Source organism: Chenopodium album, chromosome 4 (genome assembly GCF_948465745.1).
Source record: "Chenopodium album chromosome 4, dcCheAlbu1.1, whole genome shotgun sequence".
Lineage (NCBI taxonomy): Eukaryota > Viridiplantae > Streptophyta > Magnoliopsida > Caryophyllales > Amaranthaceae > Chenopodium > Chenopodium album.
The window spans coordinates 79,642,201-79,652,713 of record NC_137837.1 but is presented as its reverse complement, the minus strand read 5'-3'; the positions used below and the strand labels follow the sequence as shown (position 1 = coordinate 79,652,713).

At 38.2% G+C, this 10,513-nt stretch overlaps 1 protein-coding gene across 1 annotated transcript; it reads right to left on the bottom strand.

The window, feature by feature from the left end:
- Positions 1 to 2,887: 2,887 nt before the first annotated feature.
- LOC145629483 (heat shock cognate protein 80) lies at positions 2,888 to 6,568 on the bottom strand. The gene is made up of 3 exons (XM_081682089.1): positions 6,339 to 6,568; positions 5,085 to 5,226; positions 2,888 to 4,969 (listed from the first exon to the last, which is right to left on the bottom strand). The coding sequence occupies exons 1-3, from the start codon at positions 6,459 to 6,461 to the stop codon at positions 3,141 to 3,143; spliced, it is 2,094 nt and encodes a 697-aa protein (XP_081538215.1). The 5' UTR covers positions 6,462 to 6,568; the 3' UTR covers positions 2,888 to 3,140.
- Between the last annotated feature and the right edge of the window lie 3,945 nt (positions 6,569 to 10,513).

Sequence of the window (10,513 nt, the reverse complement as noted above, 5' to 3'; positions counted from 1 at the left end):
CTTTTTTCTCATTTGTCTTTCCTTGTTTGTAGAATTTTTTCATTTTTGAAAATTTGGGTCTGCCCTTCCCTTTCCCCTCTCACAAGATTTCAAAAAGTCATTTTATCAAGGATTTTTGGTGACATGGTTGGAATTTAAGATACACCATATCACCCTCAATAGATTGTACTTGTATTTCTTGTCATTTATGCTGCTCATCCTTTGTTGTGCTCGTGACTAGTTGAAACCTTAGTTCTTTTAGCATCGGTGTCTCTCCCAACCTTTGTCAATTGTGTGTGTGTGGGTTGGGGAGCGGGAGATAGAGAGGCTTAGCTTGAAAGGACATTCCTTTCACTCTTCACACTTTGAAGGGAATTTGTGGAGGTTTGAGGGAGAACACTGGTTTGGTCATTTGTTCTGCCTTCTGCCTTGTATTAGTTGTATACACTACGTATTTAAAATGTACTTTTGAAGTATATGATCCTTTAAACAGTTGCTGGTCTTGTGGAAGCTCTAATAGCAATGAAATGACGATGAACTGATTTATGCATCATAATGGCATTAACATATAGTCCCCTTGTCACAAACAATAAGATATATATATTACTATGTTTTGATCTGTACTTCTTTGACTCGCAAATGTAATTTTACATGATTAAAAAAAAAAAAAAACTAGCCAATTTTCTTTGATTTGCAAATGTATTTTTACATAAAAAATTAATCAATTTTACTATTATAGCCTTACTAAGGGTCTGTCCTCATACGTTTATTTTCAGTTCAGCTCAGTGCAGTTTAGCTGATTTCAGTCTATTAGAACAGGTCCTAATTCCTCCATTTTTTTTATTACATACATCACTTTTTTTAAAAAGAGTTTTAATTTAAATGCATCACTTTTCTTTTCGTCCTAATGGCTCTTCATAAGACTAACAGTAAAAAAATTTCTTCTTGTACTCTTGGTTATCATCATCAATGATCAGATCTTCCTGATTTTCTTATTCTGTTTACGACTTTGTTTCTTTCTAATCCATTATCATTTTCATCATCACTGGTGGCGATGCCCTCCAAGCCTCCAATTTTGATTTCCCTACCCAGGATAGGATTGCATACTCTGACTGCCTTGTAATATGAGTCGTTATCAGGACTTGTCTTAGGCAGAAGTGGTAGTGGTAGTGGTAGTGGTGGCTGTGCCGCTGTGGGCTAGTATCAACAGTGTGACTTGAGTAGTCTGTGATGAAAACCAGCAATCCGTTACATAACAGGAATATACGTATGTAGTTCTTGTCAGCTGCAAGGGAAAGAGCTGGGATGGAATTGTCGATAAGTGGGAGATGAGACAATGGAAAAGGAAGGCCAAGACGGGTGCAAAAATAAGTATGAGGGATTTCTTTGGGACAATTGGAACAATTAGTACATGGCTATTACAAATTTGGATCATTACCCATCAGATTATCTGAAACAGAGATAATGAGTTTAAAATTCGTCGCAAGTTATAATGAAGCAGCTTAGGATTCTTGTTAGTTTTAGAAGCTAAAACCCATATTTTAATTGTAGTCTATTCAATAATTTTGTTGCCTTAATTAAGATGTGGCTGTCTTATATTGTGCAGAAGATGGATCTTATCTGTCAACCGATTCTTATGCTCTGTATTGTGTTCATGCAGGTTGATGGTCTGATGGAGCTGCCAAGCATGAATGCCTTGCTTTATAGTAATTGTATAACCATAGCATGAATGGATTGAAGAACAAAATAAATTGCAAAGCCTATTTAAGACATGTAATACATACTCCAGTGATAGACAAATGCATTCTACATGTAATTGTCTAAAACATGTAATCATTCGAAGATATGTTATGCTGTAAACTCTTCTTAATCTGATCGTTGTGAATTCAAGTTCTGTGAATGGATAGTGTGTTTCTTATAAGTGACATATGCCCCAGCATTTTTCCAAAAGACTTCGTATTATTTACAACAAATTTAAGACCCCAAATCAGCTTATCTAATTGACAATTAGTAGTTCTCCACCAAGTTAATAATTCTAGATCCGCCTCACCCTTGGCATTTTCCATTGGATAATAATCATACTAATAACCCCTACTACTTTTGACATAACCCCTACTACTTTTGACTCCGGCAACGATAAGATAAGAACCATACTCGCATTTGATAGGTACCATTTTTATCACGATCCATTACAAAATAACATTCATAATACAAAGTATCAAAGTATTTAGAGGGAATGTGGTTAAGCCAGTAGTTTTGCATTTGGTCTAATTGCATTTTCCTTATTCGTCATCCAAAATTATTCACTTGATTTTCCATGTACCCCTTGAGATTTGGCATCATTGGTCTACCAGTCCAACTTAACCCCAAATTAATTGTAACAGATTCAGGTGTCGTTGATCTACACTTACTTGCTATCTTATTTCATACATATTCCCTGTTCAAGTAACAGAAGTTTCTGTAAGACTGTAAAGATGAGTAGAGAAGGCAAACACAGATTTACGCGAAATGCTCACATTCATATTGCTGTGCTAATAACTTGTCTTCCATTTGACAAGTTCTGAGATCAAAGCAAAGACAACCAAGTTTACACATTATCATCCAAGATAGCAAGACTTGGTAAATCTGCACTTAGTTTCCACAGTCAGAGCTGTAAGACTTTCTGCTTAACCACGGAAGTATAAATCTCAACAAGATTTCTGCTTAACAAAAGCATACAAATAATTAAGCACACTAATGAACTACTTTGTATTATATCTAATGACCTCTATAAAAACAGGTCCAACATACTGCTGATTTCTCTCAACATTTCACCTGCCTAAGTCATCAAAAATACAAAGTTATCACATTCTCAGTTCAATTAACAGAAAAAAGCTGTAGAAATAATTAGAGGAAATGCAAACACGGATTTACGCAAAATATATAGATTCAATTAACTGTGCTAATCACTTGTCTTCCGTTCAAATCTAAACAAAAGGCCCCAAGCAAAACATGGCAGCCAGCTACCACCCAAAAAAAATTCCCATAGTTCAAAACTCAAAAGAGACTACTCACATTTAAGCAGGGGCAAAATGATAATAAGAGTATTAAAAAGACGGAACGAAAACTAATAACTACTGCTACTACCCAAGTAAATCAAATAAAGCTAGAAACCATCAAGCTTAGTCGACTTCCTCCATCTTGGATCCTTCAGTATCGACTTCCTCAAGTGCTGGCATGTCAACATCAGCTTCTCCAGCATCATCATCAATGCTCAGACCAAGCTTCAGCATTCTGTGGATGCGGTTCCCGAAGGTGTTTGGCTCGTCAAGGCTGAACCCAGATGTCAACAAGGCAGTCTCGAATAGGAGGAGAACCAAGTCCTTAACAGACTTGTCGTTTTTGTCAGCATCAGCCCTCTTCCTGAGCTCTTCCATGATTGGGTTCTCAGGGTTGATCTCCATGGTCTTCTTGGAAGACATGTAACCAGCCATGCTAGAGTCCCTAAGTGCTTGGGCCTTCATGATCCTCTCCATGTTAGCAGACCAGCCGTACTCACCAGTGACCAAACAGCAGGGAGAGTCAACAACACGGTCAGAGACGATAACCTTCTCAACCTTGTCTCCAAGAACATCTTTGATGACCTTGCACAGGCCCTCAAACTTCTCCTTTTGTTCCTCACTTTTCTTCTTCTCATCCTCGCTCTCATCGAGCTTAAGACCCTCCTTGGTGGCAGAGACCAACTTCTTTCCCTCAAACTCCTTAAGCTGACCAACTGCATACTCGTCAATAGCATCAACCATGTAAAGGACTTCATAGCCCTTCTTCTTCAGCTTCTCAAGGAAGGGAGAGTTCTCAACAGCCTTCTTGCTCTCACCAGTGATGTAGTAAATCTCATTCTGGCCCTCCTTCATTCTGGTAACATAGTCCTTAAGGCTGGTCATCTCCTCACCACTCTTGGTTGAGTGGTATCTCAGCAACTCAGCAAACTTAGTTCTGTTGGTTGAGTCCTCGTGGATACCAAGTTTCAAGTTCTTGGAGAAGGCTTCGTAGAACTTGTTGTAGTCTTCCTTGTTCTCAGCAATCTCAAAGAATAGCTCAACACACTTCTTGACAAGATTCTTCCTGATAACCTTCAAGATCTTGTTCTGCTGTAACATCTCCCTGGAGATGTTAAGAGGAAGATCCTCGGAATCAACAATACCCTTCACAAAGCTAAGGTACTCAGGGATCAAATCTTCACAGTTGTCCATGATGAAGACACGGCGAACATAGAGCTTGATGTTGTTTGGCTTCTTCTTTGTGTCAAAGAGATCAAAGGGTGCTCTCTTGGGAACAAAGAGGACAGCCTTGAATTCTAGCTGACCCTCAACAGAGAAGTGCTTCACTGCCAAGTGCTCTTCCCAGTCATTGGTAAGGCTCTTGTAAAAAGCAGCGTACTCCTCCTTTGTAATCTCCTCTGGCTTCCTCATCCAGATGGGCTTTTGCTTGTTAACAACTGACCATTCATGGGAGACCTCCTTGATCTTCTTTTTCTTCTTCTCTTCCTTCTCTTTTTCCTCATCAACATCCTCTACTTTACCTTCCTCATCTTTCTTCTCCTCTTCATCCTCGTCATCAGAAATCTCCTTCTCAATGGTCTTCTCAATCCAGAGAGAAATGGGATAGCTGATGAACTCAGAGTGCTTCTTGATTAGATCCTTGAGGCGACGCTCTTCAAGGTACTCTTGTTGGTCCTCCTTAAGGTAGAGAGTGATTTTAGTACCCCTGCCAAGGGGCTCACCAGTTGTGTCCCTGGTCACAGTGAAGGAACCACCAGCTTGGGACTCCCACACATACTGTTCATCATCATTGTGCTTTGTTGTGACAATAACCTTCTCGGCAACAAGGTATGCAGAGTAGAACCCAACACCAAACTGACCAATCATACTCACATCAGCTCCAGCTGCCAAAGCTTCCATGAACTCCTTGGTTCCAGACCTGGCAATAGTACCCAGGTTGTTCACCAAATCTACAGACAAAAATTCACAATCAGTACAACAGTAAGTCAAACACACAAACTAATAGAATTAACACAAACCACAGCATAATTATACAAGTAACAAATAGGATTAACTAAAACTCACCAGCCTTGGTCATTCCAATACCACTGTCAATGATTGACAGGGAGTTGTTAGCCTTGTCTGGCACGATGTGAATAAAGAGTTCTGGCTGTCCATCGAGCTTACTTTTGTCTGTCAAGCTCTCAAAACGGATCTTATCCAAAGCCTAAATAGACGGTAAGAAAATCATTAGATTTATATTCAGCACCTATAGTGCACAATTTGGACAAAAACTAAACAGGACAGGACCAATTTAATAAACAAGTTATTAAAACACAATCACTCAAAATGCTGCAAAAATCAAAAGTTGAACTTCACTCAGACAGCTAGAATAAAAGTATTCTCAACCACGCAAAAACAATTAATCATCACTCACAATTATAGGCGATTTACAAAACATACCAGAACAATACTTAGTATGTGATTGAATAAGCTACGATACAAGAAAAAAGACAATTGGAGTAATAACATTTAAGTTTCCGATAGATAATTGGAGGTTATACATAAATTTTTCACAATTTAGAATTACAAAACAATATGCAGAGATCTACATAACAATAAACCAAAACATGCTGTCATATAAGAAAGCTCCAGTCAATCATATAACATGAACTGCACTAATGAATTTTGACAAAATACAATCAAAACAACAATTAAAGGCAATCAGAATAACAAACACAGTCAGAACAACATTAAAAGGCATTAACATCATGATCATATCAGACGATGTATTCAAATATCATCGTGCCTCGGAAAATCTAAATCAAGCTGTAACACTGTACTCTAAATCTTCACTGATACAATGAATTCAAATCTTAGGTCAAACTACAATTGAATTTAGATACTAATTCTGTTTGCAATTTCTTAATTTATACAATTTAAATCAATTCAATCACTAAATTCTAATTGTGGCTGTTGCCGCAACCACCTAATTACATCAACACATTCACGGATCGAACAAAAAGCATCATAAATCATGAAATTAACATAAAATCAGATATCAATTACTCGATTGCAGTGATCTAGATCAATACTACATGAGATCAAACATTCACAAAATAAACCATTTCTCGCAATATAAACGCATAAAAGCAAAATGAAAAGCGAAAATTCAACTCCAAAAACACAAAAACAGCATCATACAACAACATCAAAACCTAATTCAAAATCGAAAAACACTACAATCCAGAATCAACAACATATAGTATGAATCGCACATCAAAAAACCGTGAAATTAACAATTAAATCTACAGAAAGAGCAAGAAAATGGAATCATACATCGGAAGAGTTACTGATAAGCTCACGAAGAAAGATCTCCTTGTTACTGTAGAAAGTGTTGATGATGAGACTAAGAAGCTGGTTGATTTCAGCTTGGAAGGCAAACGTCTCAGCTTCCGCCATTGATGAGATTTCTCTGACCTCGAGATCGAATTTGAAATGAAGAGAGAGAAATTGAAGAAAATAAGAAGTTAGGGTTTAAGGAGTAGGAGGCGGAATAAGAATGGAGAGTCAGTTCGTTTTATAGGGTAAAGTATTAGGGTTTCTAGATCCTTCTATTTGAACGTGAAGCTTAGGAAATCTCGGAGCGGAATTTTCTTTTTCTTTTTTCTTTTTTTTTTTTTTTTTTTTTTAGGGGAGAGTTGATGTGATGGAAAGAAGGTGATGGTTGGATATTTTTCTCATTATTAATTTTTTTTTTAAAAGGAAAAAAGAAAGTGCAAATTGAACAAATGATTGATTCAATTGGGGATGAGGTTGCTTCATAGGTAGTTCATCCTTTCTTATCTTTTGATGAAAAATCGACCATCAGGATGAGGTTGTCTTATCAATGATTACATTTCTTATATGAATGACAATAGCAAGTGCTTAGTAAAAAAAAAGTTTCTTAGGTATTTCAAAATCTTACAGTAAGATCTAATTTCGGCACAATATTTTACATGAAAGTTAACCATATTAATTAACAATTGTAATTGACATGTAGGAAAGAGTAATCATTGGCGTAGAGTTCCTCCATTTCACAATTTTTAATTCATATTATATACAATTAATATATTAATTTGATTTAATCTCGTGTATATATATGTATATGTATATATACTTTTATATGTATACAACATTTTTTGGGTATTAAATTGGTCCTTAATCCATAATCTTAGCCTTTTTGTTGATGATTGTTAAACAAATGCTAACCATTTAAAAAAAGTGATAACAAAAGGTGTGAAAGAGAAGTTGTGGAAGAAACTTCAAGGATGAAAAGGGATGGTACTGTCTAAGGCGGGTAGGGAGGTTATGATAAAGGCGGTGGTCCAATTTCTCCCTACCTATGCGATGAGTGTGTTTAAGTTACCATCTTCTTTTTGTGAGGAGTTAAGATCTCTTGTGGTGCAATTTTGGTGGGATCAAAAACAAGGGAAAAGAAAGATTCATTGGCTTGCGTGGAAGAAACTTTGTCGACCAAAGAAAAAAAGAGATTTAGGTTTATGAGACTTCAAGTTGTTTAACTGGGCTCTCTTGGGTAAGTAGCTAGGCTTGGAGATTAATGATGCAACCGGGTACCTTAGTGGAGCAGATTTTGCAGAGTCGATACTATCCAAACTCTACTTTCATGGAGGCGGATATAGGGGCTAATCCGAGTTATACCTAGAGGGGAATTGCATAGGCTAGGTGGGTGGTTAGATTAGGCATGAGGTGGAGGGTTGGAAATGTGGTGTCAATTCGAGTATGATATGACCCATGGATGCCTAATACTCAATCACATATGGTTATCTCCGTGCGTGGTGATGTTCTTGCTGATATGAAGATGAGTGAGTTTATTTCTTCTAGCCCTTCGGCTATTTGTTGGAATGTGGATAAGCTTTGTCAATTTTTCTTGCCATCTAAATGAGACAGAATACTCAATATTCCCCTCAGTTTTAGGCATCCTGATGACAGCTTGTGTTGGGATCTAGAAAAGAATGGTGTGTACTCTGTAAGATCAGCCTACCGTTTGATTTTTGATATAATTGGAATATTGAGGAGGCTGCATCGTCTGATGCTCGTACTATCTGGAAAAGACTTTGGAAGTTTCAAGTCCTTCTTCGGGTCAAATTAAAATCTTTGTCTGGAGGGCTAATGCGCTTCCAACTAGGCATAATATACAGTATCGAGTAAAGGAGTATGATCCAGATTGTACCATTTGTCTTCGGGATTATGAAACTACTATCCACGCACTCAGGGACTGTAAGCTTGCTAAAGAGGTCTGGAAGAGGAGTAAAATTTTGCTCATGTGGTCAAGTCTAGGACGAACAACATTATTGATTGGTGGGAGGGGGCTTTGCTGAGTTTGATGAGGTAGAGACTGTTGTTATTGTTACTCTATGTTGGGCAATTTGGAGTGGCAGGAACTCGTATATGATGGAAGGTCTTGAACCTATGCTGTAGAATATAGTGAATTATTGATAAGTGTTTTATTTGTCCACTTATCATGGCATTTTAAACACGATTCTGTACTCTTTCCCCACTTCAATCCCTTTTTCTAACTCTTTTTGTACACACTTGCATCTTTTGGCTTCCCCGTTTCTGTTTATGTGTGTGCTCGTGTTTGTAGGTGCAATGAGATTATGGTTAAGTAGCATGAGCATGAAGACTTTCTCGAGGGAGCATTATCAGGCAAGAGCGGGCGTGCACCCTTAGAGGAGCGGCCGCTCCTCATCCCAACACCGCAATCTGCCTCCCCCTGCAAATAGAGAAGCGGGCGTGCAGCCTTCAAGGAGCGGGCGCTCCTCCCTGTTTTCCTACATTCTGCCCCAAACTGCTGCAAGAGGAGAGGGCATGCAGAGAGCCCAGGAGCGGGCGCTCCACATCCAGGAGCGGGAGCTCCTCCTGTTCTGAAGCCCGACTTTGACGGATTTTACGATGTAATTTCTGGGCATATAAATAGGACGCTTGACTTTAGATTTTGGCATCTTCTTTCCCTTTTAGTTCTCTTAGGCCCTTAGTTTTTCTCAACCCTCATTAATTAGCTTAGATCTTCTCAAACTCAATCATTGTAGTAGATTAATTGAAGATTGTTCTCTTGAATTCAACAATTTCTCAACTTTGAAGCATTTTAAGTAATCTCTTTCCTCTATCTTTTACTCTTTAATTTCAGTTTTTATTTACTTTGAATTGTTAAATTCCTCTCTTGATCTTGCTTAATTGTTGTTGCATGTCCAATCTACCTTATTCCTACTACTCCTCTCAACTTGTTAATTTAATGTTTGAATTGGAACTTGTTGTTTTGATGTCCTTCACCATGTTTAGTGAGTAGTTAATTAGCTAGGGGTTGGGTGAAGACCCAACCAAGCCATGGGTTGATTGATGTTTGTGCTTGCATGTTCATTTTGGGTTGATGATTGATTGTTAAAGAATTGGTTAATTGCATGTGTAATTGGATGGCCACTTATTGCTCATGTATTCACTTTTATGCTTGCATTGAGAGATGGAGTCTAGTTGTGAGCCTTTTCTTATATGATTATGCTAAATTCCTCTTGATTATGGTTCCTTGTTTGAATGATGTGGTAGTATTAGTTGCAACAATTAGGTGAGAAATCCCAATTGCTTGTGCCTTAATGCTTTCTTGGACCGATCGAAAGACAAACCCGAGTTAGTAGTCTACTTCTCATTGTTAAGACTTGGTTGGCCTATCTTGTTAGTTGAGTTTGGTTTAGGAATGCTTAGTGTTGTGGCTTCGAAAGAAGGCAATGTTGAGTGCTCTCTCTATCACCCAATTTGTGTTCATGCTTGCCTATTGTTTTGATTCGTTGGTTTGGTTGGAGTCGATCCCCATTTCCCCCTAGTGTTTGTCTCCATAGTAGTTACCTAATCAAAACCCCCAATTTGTGACCAAACTAGATTGCAACCGTTTCATACTCTCGGTGTACTTACCCATTTCCTGTGGATACGATCCTCTACTTACCCTAGACTTGTCTTAGGTTAGTTTAGGTAGAAATATTGTTTGGTTTTAGGGTGATTGTCCAACGACCGATTATTCCTTCTACCAATTATGCGATGAAAACTTGTGGTGAGGTGATTGAAGAGCTTAGTGGGCTGTCAAATAAGGCGAATTATGTTGTGTTGTCTGGGTCTGATGCGTGGCTACCCCCTGCTGCTAGTACCTTAAAGTTAATGTTGGTGCAGGTAGTATGCATGGCTTGGGGGCTGGTTTGGGTGCAGTGCTAAGGAATGATAATGGGGTTGTTAGTGCGTGTTCGACTACCCAATCACTTAGGAGCCAAATATTACGGAGGCTATGGCTGTTCTTGCAGGGTTGAGGTTGGCGAATGATCATGGTGTGCAGCAGCTGGTTATAGAAAAGTGATTGTTTGGTAGTTATTCAAGCTTTGCGAGATGAGTTGTCAGGGTCTGGATCTTTTAATTTAGTTGTAGATGATATCTTAGCTCTTAGCAGTAGTTTTAATTATGTTAAGTGGTCT

What these genes read in the sequence shown, in the direction of transcription:
- LOC145629483 (XM_081682089.1), bottom strand. Translation starts at nt 6,461, where the DNA reads ATGGCGGAAGCTGAGACGTTTGCCTTCCAAGCTGAAATCAACCAGCTT. An exon ending in TTATCAGTAACTCTTCCGAT is followed by an intron (nt 5,227 to 6,338) that starts GTATGATTCCAT and finishes CCGTCTATTTAG; the next exon opens with GCTTTGGATAAGATCCGTTT. An exon ending in TATTGGAATGACCAAGGCTG is followed by an intron (nt 4,970 to 5,084) that starts GTGAGTTTTAGT and finishes TTTTGTCTGTAG; the next exon opens with ATTTGGTGAACAACCTGGGT.